The sequence below is a fragment of the Carassius auratus genome, chromosome 20 (genome assembly GCF_003368295.1).
Source record: "Carassius auratus strain Wakin chromosome 20, ASM336829v1, whole genome shotgun sequence".
NCBI lineage: Eukaryota > Metazoa > Chordata > Actinopteri > Cypriniformes > Cyprinidae > Carassius > Carassius auratus.
In genome coordinates this window covers 10957290-10975127 of record NC_039262.1, presented here as the reverse complement: position 1 = coordinate 10975127, position 17838 = coordinate 10957290, and the positions used below count along the sequence as shown (strand labels likewise).

At 38.8% G+C, this 17838-nt stretch overlaps 1 protein-coding gene across 1 annotated transcript; it reads left to right on the top strand.

The window, feature by feature from the left end:
- Positions 1-8954: 8954 nt before the first annotated feature.
- On the top strand, positions 8955-17144 carry LOC113120901 (delta-like protein 4). The gene is made up of 11 exons (XM_026291033.1): positions 8955-9427; positions 9555-9815; positions 10132-10189; positions 10813-11076; positions 12975-13035; positions 13329-13459; positions 13668-13837; positions 14256-14478; positions 14637-15357; positions 15800-15908; positions 16173-17144. The coding sequence occupies exons 1-11, from the start codon at positions 9374-9376 to the stop codon at positions 16176-16178; spliced, it is 2058 nt and encodes a 685-aa protein (XP_026146818.1). The 5' UTR covers positions 8955-9373; the 3' UTR covers positions 16179-17144.
- Positions 17145-17838: the final 694 nt, after the last annotated feature.

Sequence of the window (17838 nt, the reverse complement as noted above, 5' to 3'; positions counted from 1 at the left end):
AATGCACATTTAAATTTTTGTCAGAAAATATACTATCATAAGAGATACAGATGTAAGTTATGTGGTTACATCATGTATTCAAACACAAGGAATCTATTAGGCAAAGATTATAGATGGAGATCCTAATGATTAGTGTATATGGACAATAATAGACAATTCTGTAAGACGATCCAAAGCTGTTGTCATCTGGAGTTTTCGCAAGGGTTGGCATCAGCTGTCATTTTGTCCTTTTAAGTTTCTTGTCTGACATTAAACTCATACACTTCTCAGATAAATTGCATCATTCCTTTGGGATTTGTTTGGCTATTTCTTGGTACTGATGAAGTCATAATATAATAATCAATGGGCATCTATTGTCTTCTGTGAAGCCGGAGCACTAGCATCAGCATCTTGTCAGATGAACTACACACTTTACCCAACACTTTACAACTGTGACAGCCTGTGACATAACCTTTGCTATGAGTAATTGTGTGTCAGCGCTTTTAGGTCACTTCCTCTGACCCCAGCATCCTAAGTGATCCAATTTTCTCCTCAGTAGTCTGGTTCTGAGCATTCTCGGAGAGACAACATCATTCGAACGGCCATAATTGTGATAAATCTACTCTGGGTAAAAATTTGATTTATATGAAAAATGGTAACGAGTTACAAAATGATTAGCAGAATTATATAATGTGCTGACTGACATCTATTCCATTATATGGTTTCATAAATATTCATAAATGTCAAACACTACTACACTCCTCAAATAACCTGCTCTGTGTCTGCTGGGCTGCACGAAGCTAGTTCTAAAAGATGCAAAAAATTGAAGAAGCTTCGTCCATTAACACAGCCCTTGAATAATGAATAACCCCATGACCTGAAGCGTTACAGATGTGGACCCTGGTGGTTAATTAGGTGAGTGGCTAACAAGATCTCAAGAGAGAACCCTCTGGGAGTATAAAAGCATATTTTAGTTATGGAGTTGGGCCATCTTTCTGACTAATGTGTATACATGCAAGATGAAGCCGAGATATAAACACTAAATCTAATCTAAAGTGTTTTTCCCCCATTAAATGGAAGTCAGTGTGGTCCAATGTTGTTTTGGAGCCTACTAACTCTCATTATATGTACATCTTCCTCTGTGTCATAAAGGTTTAGATCAGCACAAGTCAATTTGCTTTTATCCCTTTAAAACTCATTCTTTTATTTCACTAATTGTCTTATTTCACGTTATACATTAACTGGAGTATTCTTTCTGCTTTAAAATTTCACTTCCAATTTAATGTGCCGTTTCTTTGTAATTATTTTGTGAATTTTACAAGCATTATCGGAGTAATTTTTTGTTTACTTTGAAACAAAGTAATATTTTAATACTTCCTAAAGCATGCTAACAGCATCCAAAACATGCCAGCAACATGATAAAATGATATAGAAACATGCTAACAATGTTTTTATCTAATTCTTAAACTTCAAGCTTTTGAATGTACTTCAACCTAGATGTTGTCCAATATACAGCTTTTTGAGCTTTCTCAGACCAACATCAAAGTTTGTTTACAAACTTTACCATCTATTTGGGCTTGTATGTTTTAACCATGGTTTTACCACAAATAAACCAAAAACAAACAAAACAAAACAAAACGTTTACTATAGTTAAACCATTTTTGTGTATTTCTGGTAACCAAAAATTTACCATGTTTTTTTTTTTTCAACCAACTTTTGGTGCTTTTGGCAGTGTGCAGGTGCCAGATCGTGCTGGAAAATAAAATCAGCATCTTCGAAAAGCTGGTCAGCAGAAGGAAGAATGAAGTGCTTCAAAATTTCTTGATAAATGGGTGCAGTGATTTTAGTTTTCAAAAAACACAATGGACCAACACCAGCAGATGACATTGCTCTCCCAATCATCACAGACTGTGGAAACTTAACACTGGACTTCAAGCAGCTTGGGCTATGAGCTTCTCCACCCTAGGACCTCCCTAGACTCTAGGACCTAGGTTTCCAAATGAAATACAAAACTTGCTCTCATCGGAAAAGAGGATTTTGGACCACTGAGCAACAGTCCATTTCTTCTTCTCATTAGCCTAGGTAAGACACCTCTGATGTCGTCTGAGGTTCAGCAAATTCCTTGACACGTCTGTGTGTGGTGGCTCTTGATGCCTTGATCGATTTTGCTTAACATTCCTCATAAGGCTGCGGCTCTCTCGGTTGGTTGTGCATCTTCTTCTTCCACACTTTTTCCTTCCACTCAACTTTCTGTCAACATGCTTTGATACAGCACTCTGTGAACAGCCAGCTTCTTTGGCAATGAATGTTTGTGGCTTAACCTCCCCGTGAAGGGTATCAATGATTGTCTTCTGGACAACTGTCAGATCAGTAGTCTTCCCCATGATTGTGGAGCCTAGTGAACCAAGACCTTTTTGAAGTCTCAGGAAACCTTTGCAGGTGTTTTGAATTGATCAGCTGACTGGCATGTCACCACATTCAAATTTTTTGAGATATTGTTTTTGTTAAATATGAGCCAAAATCATCACAATTAAAAGAGCCAAAGACGTAAACTACTTCAGTCTGTGTGCATTGAATTTATTTAATACACAAGTTTCACAATTTGAGTTGAATTACTGAAATAACTTACTGAAAACTTTTCCATGTCATTCTAATTTATTGAGATGCACCTGTAGTAACTATGGTATTTGTAGCAAACCTGTGGTTATACAAATGGTAGTCAATATGCCAAAAAAACAAAAAATGGTTAGTACACTTTTACTATAAAACAATGGTTAATTTTTGTAAAGGAGAAAATAATATTTCAGTCTTTTTACTTAATTTAACATTTAACAATGTGTTATTTGTAATAATATACTAGCAGTATCTACTTTTTCAGTATAATTATTTTCAATGTATCGTAAAAAATATGTCACTTTGCAGTGTTTTTTTATTTGTTCTCTCTTGTACCAGATGTGCTGATTTAGCAATTTGAGAAGGGCATATCCTACTATAACCTGCATTAAGTAAAAATCATACAGGATTGGAAGAGATGTTAAGTTCAAGATAGTTTGGACTTCCAAGTGTGTAGCGCATTTACTTGTATGGAGCTTAACTGCAGCGTAGTTCTCACTTGTTGACTGATTAAAGACAACGCCGTGCCCACAGATGGTTAGTTGTCTTGCACCCCATGCAACAGATTACCCAAAAATGTTTTCATACCTTCTGCCAGTAGAAATTTCCACTCCTACCTGTTAACAAAGAAAGTAGACAAAAATCTGTAAGATCATCTCTCATGAGTCCAGTCTAGCCCTCTGAATCCACCTTACCCTTCTCTGTCCATTTACCCTCTATCGCATCTTCCAGTTTTGCAGGGTGAGTTAGTGGGGACACAACTGGGATTATCTTGGGCCACAGACGTTAATCCCATCGTGGCAAAGGCTTTGCAGAAACTGTGCCCCCATGTGTTGCTTTTGGCCATGCTCCCAAGGTGCCATGTACCTAACCACTGGGGTTCATTTTACTTCATCACTGCTAGCACAACTGACAAAGTTCTGAAGGTAAAATTAGTCACATCAGTAGTTGTATCAGGCTTCCATAGTCAAGAAGTACAGCAACCAGATCAAACACATGGTTTTCACTTTTGTTTTGCAGGCAAAGATGTGGATGATACGGTATAGCATGTCATTGATTAATGGAGTATGTTTTCTGGGAAGATTAGAGCATGCTTTAATTCAGTCTTGCATTGTGCTCTAAACCCCTTACATGGCTGCAGGTGGTCTCTCTAATCTACATTCTGTATCTCAACCTCATGTCTTCTCTCATAATCGAGTCAGGAAGTGGAACTAGTCTCTTTCTGTCATTAGCACCATACTAGCTGGATACATCAAGTTCAGCTGCTGCTCTGGAGGTGAGAAAACACAAATATCAGATTCATTCAACCCCATTGTTTCCCTATAAATATTGCAGGGTTCCACATATCAAGAGGGGTGGCATCTGAATGTACACTATTGTTAATACAAAAGATTTCCATTTAAAATAAATGCACAAAATTTTTTATTTTTTAAATACATTATTTACTGAGTTAAACAGCCACTAATATGATTGCATCTGAGAAATTAGCTTTTTAGCATTTTCATGTCGATCTTTTATTTTTCTGATGATTATGTACTTTTCAGTATGGTTTCTTCCAGGCAGTCATGTTGTGATGCATCGTGACATCTTGAAATACACTCATGGATCATGGTTTCAACAGAACAACTGCCAGTAACAGCATTCTTGTGAGGGACGAGAAGAGTGCTGGAACAATACTGTTGTGTCAACACAATGTGGTAGAGAATGGTAGAAAATTTCCAAAACAGGTTCAGAATGAGCTCCTCTCCTCTCAGTGGGGTGATGGGTGGGTGCTAGTGATTTTAATGAGTAACCTTAATGGCTCGCCAGCATCAAGACTTACACAGCCTGTCTAATAGATATCAGATCACTATGTTTGAGTGAGGATGTTTATAATGGTAACAAAGCCTATTGTACTTAGGTTTATTGTCCAATTTTCACATTTATATCCATAGAAATATAAGCATCCAAATTCACTGGCCAAAGTCTTAAAAAAATATTTTGATAGAGGTTGAATTTGGTGTGAAGCTATATATCTAACAACATGAGCAACTCAGATTAATTAACCTTCCTCTGTGGAATATTTTACAATGAGCGCCATCCTACTTTAGTCATTTGCTGGTGCTTAGCTAAAACAAATAGAGCTCTGTACTATAATCAGTGAAACAGGTGGCTTATATTGCTGATACACAGCCTTTCAGCGCAGCACTACCGACGGACTGGATATTGATTGGCCGAGACAGATTGTGGCTCAGAGATCAAATGTAGCATCGCGGAGTGTGAAACTGCCATGTTTTTAATAGGGGTGTAATACAAGTGGACCAGGGCCATCTGCCTCCACTTCCAGTGCTGGCAATAAAAAAAGTGTTGATGAGTCAGTCCGGCAAAAGAAGCAGGTTTATTTTATAAGTTCTAGATTTACAGTAACAATACTGAGCACTTATGCATGTGGCAATACAAAGCAGATGTAGCTGACATACAAAAACCATAATAAACCTAATAATAAAGAAACCTTATTTATTTGTTTATTTAAATAGATAGCTCATATCTAAAGTAGTTTGCTGATATAATATATCAGCTTGTCTGATAATATCACAAAAAATCTGCAAGGATAATATGTGACCATGGACCACAAAGTCATAAGGGTACATTTTTTTGAAATTGAGATTTGTTTTGATATATTTATGGTAGGAAATTTACAAAATATCTTCATGGAACATAATCTTTACTTAATATCTTGATGATTTTTGGCATAAAAGAAAATAATTTTGACCCATACAATGTATTTTTGGCTATTAATACAAATATACCTCAGCGACTTAAGACTGTTCTGGTGGTCCAGGGTCACATATAAATTAATAATAATAATAAAATAATTCATATATCTACATCAAATTAAAATTATTATCCTTCCAAAATTTTGTTCACTTTTTGGAAATGATTGAGAACAGGCAGATCATCAGACTGATCTCACAGATCATCAGATCTCTATGCACAGTCAAAACAAGAAGACATATATTGTATATATAGACCGGACAACTGAGTGGAGGGAAGTGCTGTAGACACAGGAGGAAAAATGCTCTGTGACCCGATTTCTGCTCACAACAGGGACGATTTGAGGACTGCAGAAAAGCCTCTTGGGACTTCAGTTCATCCAAATCCAGAGTTACAGTTTCTGGATCGTATAACTGAATGAAGTTAAAAAGTTTAATTTTGTGGTGCTATCAAACAGCCATCTATAAAGTTATTATGGTACAAAGTCTCATTATTTTCATTAACAGAAGCATTTTTTTTCTTAGTTCTAAATTTTTGTAAATAATCAATATTCTATAAAGAAACAGATAAGAAGTGATTTAATACTGTATATATATATAAAATTCACTTCTTATCTGTTCTTTATAGATTATTGGAAATCTATTCAAAGACGCAATCGTTTCACAGCAACCATTAAAACAACTTGTTATTCAAGGCTGGTTTTATCTCCCTTCTACCATGAAAAGAGACAAATGGTAATTTTCCACATCTAGCACAACGCACTATCAGTGTGAATGCATGGAACACATCTATAAATGCTCAGTTGTTGCTTGCACCATGACATTTATTATGTCTGTTTAATTTGAGGCATATGGCACCAGAGGAGATAAGACCGGCTATATTTTCCACAGCTATCAAACCAGAAACCTGCTTTCTAGACAACCTCCTTGGTGCAAATAATACGATACTATCATCAGACTATAAACCTGGTTTAATGATTTGATGAAAACAGGCTGATTTGAAGCGTGCTGAGAGTGGTATTGCTATTTAACTAGTTGCAAAACAAATGATATGATATGCCATGTGGCGTTGTGGACTAAGGCACCACTTTGTCCACTGAAACTCAGTGATTGCTCACAATAAGCCAAAACAAACATGTCTCCATGGTTAATTTGTTATAAATGGTGCTTTTAACAATTATTTCAGTTAAACAAATAAACAAAACAAGTATCAATGCAAAGGGTATGTCTCTCCATCCCTTTCTCTCTCCCTCGCTCTATACATGCATTTCCTTTCATTTAGTTGTTTAATTTGTTCTAGCCATCATCCGCATGGCAGGTGTGTAAATATGACTCACAAAACCTATTCAGTACACCATCAGAAAAAAAGAAAAAGAAAAATATGCTGTCTCAGCAAATGTTCAAAAGCAGACCAGAATGGAGAAAAAAGATTTGAAACCGATAATAGTGAATCAACAAACACTGTTTCGCATATTAGGGTCTGTGTCAACATCCACTAAAATTTCCATTTAAAAAGACCCTTGATAAATATTTCATAGATAAACTAACCGATAAAACTGTATTTTATTATGGCTACCCTTCTTACTACGACTATTAACTGCCCTACAGAACAAAAATAAAAACAGACTCATATAAACAGAATCACATGTGTGTATAACAGTTTATCAACATAAACAACAGAGGATGGAAGAGATTGGTGTCTAAGGTATTGCAGTTGAGCTGATTTATATGATTTACTCCCTAAAATAGGATCATAGGACATAAATAGGATCAATGAACTACATCTGACTCTATGGTCTGTGTATGATTCAAATATGAAATACAGAGCTTGTACAGTTTTGAACTAAATCTTATTTTACAAGCTTTAATCATAATACGTGCTTGATAATGGGGTATTCAAGCTGTCACTTCGGCATACTACTAAATTTGGCAAGACAGCAAGAGAAACTATAATGCCTTGTCGAAAGAGCTCAAATGTCACCGCTAACCACAAAGCAATTAAACCCTCTTTCATGCACTTTCGCCACCTGTGCATGTATCAGTCGTTTCCTTCAAATAGTCATGTTGGCTCGTTCATAGCGCTCTGGCAAATGAAACAGGGCTTGCTGTAATTATTGAAAATTTTGCATTATTGTAAAGCAATTAATGCACTGCTTGGATGCACCGAATCCCTATCTATTCACACTAACGATGCCAGCTAGAATCCAAAATGAACAGGTTCTGTCAGTCAGTCGATCAGCGCGCGCGCGCAATCTAGCACCAGATGGTAAATAGAAAATCCTCAAGCGATTTGACAGTCCAATAGCACAACCAGTCAAAAATCAGAACGCCTGTGGACATTGGCAAAATAACGAAACCAAACTGGAAATGCTTTCAATTTAAACTTCTCTGTAATTTGCATTGTTCTTTCCTTTCAGAAATATAGGCTCAATGCTTATCGAAGAGCATGCCTGCAAACCACTCTGATTTTCCAAATAATTCAAATCAATTCATTAGCCCATCAGGTTCAGCATATGCAAAGTTAGCAAATTATGACATTGTTATTTACCAATCTATTATTGAGATCATACATTGCGTTTGAGCAAGGCTAAATTAATAACTCTCTCTCTCTCTCTCTCTCTCTCTCTCTTTCTCGAATAAATATAATTAAATAACACAGGCTTACACCTACATGACGCAATTATCTTCTTCCTAAATAACTGATTGATAAACCATCGTGACACTTATGGTAAAGGGTCAAATTAAACCGGAATGAAACTAGAGTAATTTACATGATCTTTTTTGTTAAGTGCAAAAGAAGAAGATGTATAGTTTTATGGCGGTTAGTTCTAAACCCCTCATTATCATACAGCTGAATTGTTATCTCACCCCATCGCAGCTAGAGGCCCGTGTGAAAGCAACATGAAAGCCCTCTAAACGCGCTTCTAACGAGGGGCACGCGACTCAACAATAATGGCACGCTGCATTTAGGCTGAAAGGACTGCGCGTGCAGAACATGTATCAAATTAAATGAGGAAATACAGTGCATATATAAAATTAGGTGTCACTTGGAGTGAGCTTTTGATTATTTTGATAAAAATACACAAATAAAATACTTTGTGTAAAACTGTGAAAATGAAAAGAAATGCTTAGAGATGTAGCCTATGTACAATAGATCTGCTTATTCAGATATTACCTGCTGTAGTGATTACTATAGCGCTTAGGTAGAAACGTGAAAAGGCTCTACGCCAGAACATCAGGTAAACTATATGACCCTACACTGACCGCGCACGCGTTCAATTATGTTATATAATTACCCGCGCAATTGACGGGAACGGGGACAAACGAGAAGTAACAGGCTTGTGCGTGCGTTGTGCGGAGTTACTTCGTTTTTGGATGAGAGAAAATTGCACGGTGTGAAACGATCAGCGTTTAACCGTGCCTGCTCTAAATATGCCAACAGATGCTGGGCTTGTTAATAATCACTCGCGCTCAATTGGTCATCATCCGCGTAGTGGTGGGTATTAAATGTGGATATCATTGTTGTCGAGAGAGGGGGGCTGACTGAGTATATAAAGTGGGCGGCGTTTAGTGATAGACAGTTTATATAATGAGCAGCGCGGACACAAAGCCTGTATAAATACTGCAGGACGCAAGAAACAAGTCTTCATTCACGAATTACGCGAGAAGTGTGAGGATACCCAACAGCGCAAAGCTGACGCACGAAGTTTAGAACCAAAACAAGACATTACCATTGACACTAAACACATCGGTGTGCTCACTGTGGAATATTAAACATGCTCAGTGGATATCTTGAGACGAAGAGGAATAAGACTGGATGCTGATTTCCCATTTCTCCTTCACCTTTTGGATAACCTGGAAATTTGACGTGCTCCTGCACACTGAAGTGCCGCGCAGGGTGGACGCGCAGCGGGATATACCCTTTTACTCTTCGGCGTTTGTTTTCATTGCACCCTGAAACATTGGAATAGGCTCTTTCGGGGGAATATAATCGTGGGTGACGCGGCTGCCCAGGAGAATCGAAAAGCATGGCAGCTTGGCTCACCTTTCTCATCGCAATTTTCACGAGCGTTTTGACGCAGGTAAACATCCCAGGTCCTGTGGAAAGTCAGCAGGACCCCTTTCCTCTCATTTGATTCTCGAGCGTATTTTGTAGGTAAGCCAGTGTTTACTGTGCAATGTTGTAACGCGTGTAATTTTTCCCTTCAGATATTTGGATCTGGTGTTTTCGAACTCGACCTTCACGAATTCAGAAATTTGAAAGGCTTGCTCGCAAATGGCAATGCATGCAAGCATGAATGCAGGACTTTCTTCCGAGTTTGCCTAAAAAACTACCAGGTGGTCGTGTCTCCAGGTGACTGTATCTTTGGAAGTGCCATAACGCCAGTGCTGGGGACAAACTCGTTCAGTATCATGGGAAGTGGCTCTTTCAGCACACCGATTCGACTGCCGTTCAACTTTGGCTGGCCGGTGAGCTCAGATGGAACTCCTTTTAATCGCATATGAGCTGAAACATGTTTGCGGTTCATTACAGTATTGGGATAGCAACAGTTTGTAATGCAGCCAGGTTCAACGTGTGTAGAGTAACAGTTTTGATTCAATGTTTTGATCACTTAAATTGCGGTTATTCATTTATTTCTGCTTCTAAAAGATTTTATAATGCTGTTCATTTTTTATTTAGATGATAGCCTACATTCTCTCGTGTTATTCTACATTCTCTCATAATGTATGCTATATTGTGTTTTATATACAAAAGGCAAAAATCTAAATATCTCTTTCCTCCTAGGGATCATTTTCATTGATTATTGAGGCCTGGCATTCACCTTACGCGGATCAACCTGTAGGTAAGATTCGATTTTGTCCACTAGAGGGCGACACTTCGATATTGTACAAGCGTCTCTTTTCATCAGAACGTTTTATACCCTATACTCTAGCCTACTTTTTTTTTCTTTTTTGTCTACAGCGCTTCATTAAACCTCGGCAAGCTGTATCCAGCTCCTAAGAAAAATGTTAATTTAAAAGTTGTAAATTTGTACTGCATTTTCCTATTGCTTCAAACACCTTTGCATTCTCATGCTCGAACACAATTGAACTTCCTTTGGTTTATTTTTGGCGTGGGAAAGCGCAGTGGTCTTTGGTGAGAATACACAGCGCTTGCCAAAACCATCCGACTGCATTTTCCTGTATTTTACACCTTTGTCTGTCCCGCCCTTTAGAATGGGATAATACCATGGGAATATTTTGCTTAACTCAAAGGAAGAGGAAGTTTTACTCCAAATGTGTCAGCTTCCAACAACTTAAAGTTGGGCTGTATTTTTCACTTTGAAGACACATTCAAAAAAGGAAACTATCACACCATGCTTTTACCTACCTAACCTATTTAATTTAACATTTTTAACCAAAAAAAAAAAAATCAATTAATAATTCAGCAATGGCCTTATCACAATATTCTCCACTTTTTTTACAGACACATACAACCCTGACTTGCAGATAAGTTTTTTTGCCATCCAAAGAAAGTTGGAAGTAGGGGCTGGATGGTCTCAAGATGTTCAAAGCTGGAAGCAGACGGAGCTACGTTATTCTTACCGGCTCATCTGCAGTGAAAATTACTACGGCGACAGCTGTTCCAAAAAATGCACACCCAGGGACGACCGTTTTGGCCACTACACCTGCAAACCAGACGGGCAGTTATCCTGTCTCCCCGGCTGGAAGGGGGAGTACTGCGAAGAACGTAAGAAATCAGAAATCACAATCCACTGGACACTTGTCTTGAAACGTGTCTTGCTCATCACACTAAATGTACAATGAACAAAAGTATTAGAACATTTCTGAGTGATGTAAACGGTGCTGTCACAACCTCTTTAGATCTGTTATATACAGTATATATATATATATATATATATATATATATATATATATATATATATATATATATATATATACACACACAACAAATCTATAATTAACAAATAAATAGCATTTAGTGTGAATAAGTGTTTAAATTAATATTTATAATTAACATGTCAGTTGTTTTGTCAATGTTTCGTCCGATGATCCTCAAGTAGCGTTTTGTTGCTACGGTTACCTCTTCAGGTCATACTGTTCCCGCCTTTTTTAACTTGTTATATTTTTTGGTCAGTCCACAGTGTTGCCAAGTCCGCGATTGTCACTTGGCAACATTATTCCCGTGTTTTTTTTTGTTTTTTTTTTCATGTCCGCGGGTAGAATTGACACCAATAACGCATATTTAGCCCCTGATATGCTAATTTTACCTGGGAGCCCCGCCAAAGAACTTGATTTTTAATGGGGGATCCCCGTCGAAACAGTTTTGAGCAGCAATTGAGCGGGTTTTGCTGTGAAAACATGGCAACCCTGTCAATCTCACATACACAATTTTGAAACAATAACCTTCTATTTATATGTAAGTAAAATATAAATGTAGCTTTATTATTAGGTTTGACTTCTTTTGATCTTAATGAGTAGAAGAAAATGCAAACAGCGTGCTAAGATGGTTATGGGTTTGATGGAAATCGTGTTTGTAGAATGTACTCATTTGAGTTTTGTGTTTTGCTTTCGGCTTTTTCTGTGTAACTTACTGTTGTAGTTTCTCTGAGAATTCACGGTGTTGATCAGGGCGCTGACACAGTTTGTGTATACTCTAAACGCGCGTGCTTGGTAATTTAATCCTGCACGAGCGTCATGGCAAGCACGCGCCGAGTTAATCGCGCCATTATTATCCGCCACGCGCCACGAAATTGTAGTCCCCATTGTTGCGCTCCAGCGTAGCAGCTGCAAATATGGTTCGCACAGACTACAAACAACAATAGGGACAGCTGTCCGTTATTGGGACAGAGCATCTGCTGCGGTCTAACCAGCAGTTCAGCGCCGGTCGGTACCCGCTCAAAATCAATGTCATAGACGGCTCAACACAAGCAACAGTAAATTACCCACATCCAAAGCAGTGACCTCGCCAGACAGGTTCTGTACAACTGCTTGCAGCGAGACGGATTTATTTGGTTAAGAGCCATTCACTATGCTGATAATGAACAAGTAGGTCTACTAAACTTGAGTTTATTTAAGAGCAGCTGATATTAAGTTAAAGCCACAATGCAATTATGGATGATCCTACTGGAAAATGGAGTCAGAGCTTGGAAATAGATTTCTAGTCCAGTTCCTGCCATTTCTGTTTTTCATTCAGCTATGACAAAGCTTTATGCAAAGTCAGTCACACTTATTCATGTATTACATCTTCGATAATTATGTACCTTCACATTTAAAAGGTGGAGTTGAATTTTTTTGTGCCACTATTGCAAAAAGAAATGTTACCTGAGAACTGTTGTTCGTTGGAGAAACAGGTAGTTCTGCCCAAGCCTAGATAAGACAACATTGTTATTTCAGACCGAATGAGATGTTCAAACACACAAAGACATGTTTTGGTCCATTGTTTGAAGAATTAATCTGAAAGTCTTACTTTTTATCAAAGTATATTAAGCTGGTAGAGAACACATTATTTAACATGGGGTAAATAACATATATCACCTTTAATAAGTCCAAATAACTTTGACTGAACTTTTCATGACTTTTAAACCCATGACCGTTTACTAACAAGAGCTTTTTCTTTTAATGCAGCAATCTGTCTGGAGGGATGCAGTGAGGCGAATGGCAATTGCTCCAAACCTGGAGAGTGTGTGTAAGTATACATGGCCTGTGTGAGAATATTTCTTTTCATTTTTGTCTTTGCATACATGCATAGTCTATAGTATTTGCTCTGTTGGAATTTTCTTACCTACATTCAGGATAAGCCTTAAAATGCAATATCATTTTTTTCACCTTTTTTCATTAAATTATTTTTAGCTGCTGTAGTTTGATGGAAAATTTTCAAATGTTAATATCTAGCGGGGTTTTAAAAACATTGTTTGTGAGCCATATTTAAACTGAAGTGTGTTGTTTTTTTTTTGTTTTTGGGATATTTGTGTATTGCAGGTGTAGAGAAGGATGGCAGGGTAAACTTTGCACAGAATGTAGGAAATATCCAGCCTGTAAACACGGCACCTGTCAGCAACCATGGCAGTGCCACTGTAAAGAGGGCTGGGGTGGACTGTTCTGTGACCAAGGTAAGACTAAACCCTAAACAGTTACAGTAGCTGACTGAATGTCTCACTCTTCAATGACCTCAGTGTCATGGTAATAGAGCTTACAGCACTTTAGCTCATTGCTAGTTTAAGACTGAACAAGTAGATCTGTGACTGAAACGTGGAGAAACTTGAAGCGTGTTGAAAAATGGCCCTTTCTGACATTGTCTTATTATTTCTTTCAAAACAGATTTGAATTTTTGCACACATCACAAGCCATGTGTGAACGGAGCCACATGTATGAATACAGGTCAGGGCAGTTACACCTGCACCTGTCGGCCTGGTTACACTGGGGTCAACTGCGAGCTTGAGGTGCGCGAATGTGACAGCAGCCCATGTAAGAATGGAGGTCTTTGCTCGGTGAGTCATTATTTTGTGTCATTGTGACTCGATCTGAGTATATGAATTTGATTAAAACCACATGCATTTAACAAACTTAGTGTTTTTGTACTGTAATGTGAATTTGGACTGGAATAAACATAGATAAATCATCTTCAAAGTAGACTTTAATGATACTAAATTCATTAAAATATGATAGATAATCTTCAGCATTAAATTACTTGGCCATTTTATCATCGGTCCATGTCACAATATTCATTTTAGTGTTTGGATAAAACCTCAGGCTTAATCTTTGAACATGCTGTGATCTTATTAATGGATCCAAGCATCCATTGAAAAGCCTTTTCTCAACATGTAGAATTACTGTACAAACATAAAACAATGCGAATGGGTCCATAAATAGCTCTATGAAACATCTGCTTCCTCTCCCCCCCTATAGGATCTTGACAAAGGTTACAGCTGCACCTGTCTGCCTGGCTTTGAAGGTATTCACTGTGAGCACACCTCACACCTCACCTGTGCAGACTCCACGTGCTTTCATGGTGGCATATGCCACGAGAAAGACAATGGGCGCAGTTACGCATGTGACTGTCCAAGAGGCTACACAGGTCTGAACTGCGAAAGAAGAGTGGACAAATGCACGACTCTGCCATGTGCCAATGGTAAGAGAATGCATCTTTTCTGCCTCTAACTTTTTCATTTAGAAATGTTGCGAATGCAGAGATCCAGATGTGTGTGTGTGTGTGTGTGTGTGTGTGTGTGTGTGTGCATGCATAGCTCTGTAAAATTTGTCACTGACACCTGTCCCACTGATCCACAGATGGCTTGTGTGTGGTCCTGGGGGGCGTTCGCATGTGCAGCTGTCGAGCGGGTTTCACTGGCCAGCGCTGCGAGATCAACATCAACGACTGCGCAAACAACCCCTGCGCTAATGGCGGCACTTGCTACGACCGCATCAACGACTACGTCTGCTCCTGCACCCCTGGATACGAAGGCCCCAATTGCGATCGGCCTTCCAACGCCTGTTCGTCCAGACCCTGTCTCAACGGCGGCTCCTGCGTGGGCGTCCCAGGGAACCCGCCCGCCTGCTTCTGCCCCAGCGGCTTCACCGGGCCCCACTGTGAATACTACTCTGTCACCGCTCCTGTGACCAAAGAGGAAACCCAAGATCGCTTCCAGTGGGCCGCAGTTTCTCTAGCCGTGGGTTTGGTGGCTCTCATCATTATTCTTTGCATGGTGGTCATTGCCCTGCGCCACATTCACAGGCAGGCGTCTGGAGAAAGGACTCGAGGCGAGGCAATGAACAACATGTCAGAATCGCAAAGAGACAACTTGATCCCCACCTCCCAGCTGAAGAACACTAATAAGCAGGTCAGCCTGGAGGTGGACTGCACACCTGACAAATCAAATTACATACACAAGAACTGCCACTTGGACTACAATTCATCGAAAGAGTTCAAGGACATCGTGTCCCAAGAGGACAAAAGTCATAAATACGAAAAGTGTTTAGAAGAGAAAATACCATTGAGTAGAATGTACAGGTAAGAAATGGATTTCACGTCACTTTGATAAACCGAGGTGTTGGGTTGAATTGAATTTGCTTTATTATGCTGAGGTCATGCTCCATTAGAGTGCCGCCAAGTATATTAACCTTTGCACTTAGAGCTCGCCTGATGACCGTAATACGAACATCAATACTGGCTAAAAGAAGTTATCCGCAACCGCAAGACACATTTACATTCTCAAACACGGATTTTACTCAAAGGCATTGACAGCAAGAAGCATTTTTACCCCATTAAATGATTTTTATTGATTTGGACCGCACAACAAAAGCACTTTTTCCTCTTATGGGGATTTTTTTTACATCAGCCTCTATAGAGTGAAAAAATAAGCCAAGCGCATTCACCCCCATCTCAGCACAATAAATAGCCGCCCCATGTGCTTTTACTTTGTGATAACATAAAGTGTGTTTTGTGTGTGCAGGGAAAAGCCAGAGTGTAGGATATCAACGATATGTTCCCCAAGGGACTCCGTGTACCAGTCTGTGTTTGTAATAGCAGAGGAGAGGAGTGAATGTGTCATAGCAACTGAGGTAAGGAGGATCAGCTCATTTCTTAATATGTCTGCATGTTTGAAGCAGGGGTCTGCTGGCCATGTTCACCATTTTATCATTCTGTCAGTGTCTAGTCTACTGAACAGAGGCTTGTTAATAGAAAGAAAAGGGATAAATCTGCCATTAAGGCCACTAAATATTCTACTGTATGCATTTCAAGTTCTTACTTTAAATATTGAAAGCAATGCATCAATTCCAAAGCATATTCGAAGCCTCTGTTTTATTTTTACTCTTTTTCTGCAGGTATAAATTACAGGCTGATGTCTATGAAGAGAGGAGACAAAAACACAATCAAAGCAGAATCTTTTTCTGGATTGTTTACAAAGATACGTAGAGACTGGAGATTTATATTGACGTCCACTGCTGCACTGAGAAACTTGAGAAACTGGAGACAGCAGAGTGCTGCTCATCGAATGCAATAGTTTAGTTTTATGTTGAAGAAGTGTTTGTGTACAAAACGTGTACAGTCCTGGATGATTTCTGAACTCTTCTGCTACGGTATGTTTTTCCCCCCGTGAGCTGAAAGGAAAAAAATATATATTATTTTGCGGTAATCATGGACATGTCGTCCGACAAGTAATCAACTGAAGGTGCCAGGGACTTCCAAACCTTCAACCAGCATTGCCAGCTATGCAAGAACGAGGAGGGGAGCACCAATCAGAGAGCTCACCCAAACAAATCAACAACCAATGCTATGAATGTCTGAGAAGCAAAAAAAAACTGCTGACATCAATCATTTAAAAATTACTTTTTGCTCTCCTCTCTACAATAAGATTGTAAGCAGCTAAAAATTCACAAAAAAGCCTTAAAAGAATTAAATAGAGAGATATGTTTGTGCCCAGGGTCTTCTTGGATAGTTTTTTTGAGAATTTAATCAACATGGAAAGAAATAAAAACAAGAAATGAAAAATAACTTGCAGAACTGTGCCAGCAAGATCCAAGAGGAAGTTAAGTTGACTTCTTTTATGCAACACGGCCCATGAGTACAAGTCAAGAAATGGACAGAAAAAGAAAAAGCGACGGCTCACCACTGACTGCCTATAATTAGTTTTGAGAATACAGAACCAATAATGTAATTTTTTTTTAAAGTGATTATTTCCAGAGTTAATTTAATAATGACACACTGCTCTTTATATGTTTTATACTATTATTTTGTATATAATGCATATTTATAAAAAACCAAACATCTGAAGAATAAAAAAAGTTAATTCCTTCAAGCTATTTTGTGTTCTTGATAATTTCAAATTTGTGTGTGTATTATATAAATACAACAAATCTTCAGTTTGGTTACAAATGTACCATTTCTTTACATCTCCATGAACTATTTTCTCTCAATCCTTAAAAAAAAAAACTCACAACCCCCTCCTTCCCCTTCTCCAGTTGTAAATTGGCTTGAAATTTAAATCCGTTGCCTCGGATACAGGCCCCTTGAGCTGGAAATTCTGAAACAAAGACAGGCGCAACGACAGAGGAGCGGCCCCTCCTCAGAAAACCGAAACAGATGCCCCAGGGTGCAACCTTGCCCTGCCATAAAAACAGCGGCATATGCCGCCCCTCTCGCCAGGCTCATCATGGTGCTGCTCTGCAGAGCACCCATAAAGAAAACACACACACACTTCTCTACAGACGCAAACGAGTTCCAGCTCCGAGGGCCTCAGGAGCCATCTCGATCCCCAACAAAAGAATTGACCGGAGCTGTTCACGTGGCCTTGGTGCCCACAGATGGGTTTCAGCCGTATTATGCACTCCAAACATGGAACGAATAGGAAAAAAAGCCTTTTTTTTTTGCCTTTTTTTTTTTGTTTTTATTAATCAAAACTCTGTCGGCCTGCCAGAGCAGAACAGCCTGAACAGAATCACCTAAAGGGTGCAAAGGTCAGCTAAGGCTTGATCAGCAATTTAAGTTGTT

Coding starts and splice junctions, on each gene's coding strand:
- LOC113120901 (XM_026291033.1), top strand. CDS start 9,374: ATGGCAGCTTGGCTCACCTTTCTCATCGCAATTTTCACGAGCGTTTTG. Junction 11,077..12,974: donor GGGGGAGTACTGCGAAGAAC/GTAAGAAATCAG, acceptor CTTTTAATGCAG/CAATCTGTCTGGAGGGATGC. Junction 15,358..15,799: donor CCATTGAGTAGAATGTACAG/GTAAGAAATGGA, acceptor TTGTGTGTGCAG/GGAAAAGCCAGAGTGTAGGA.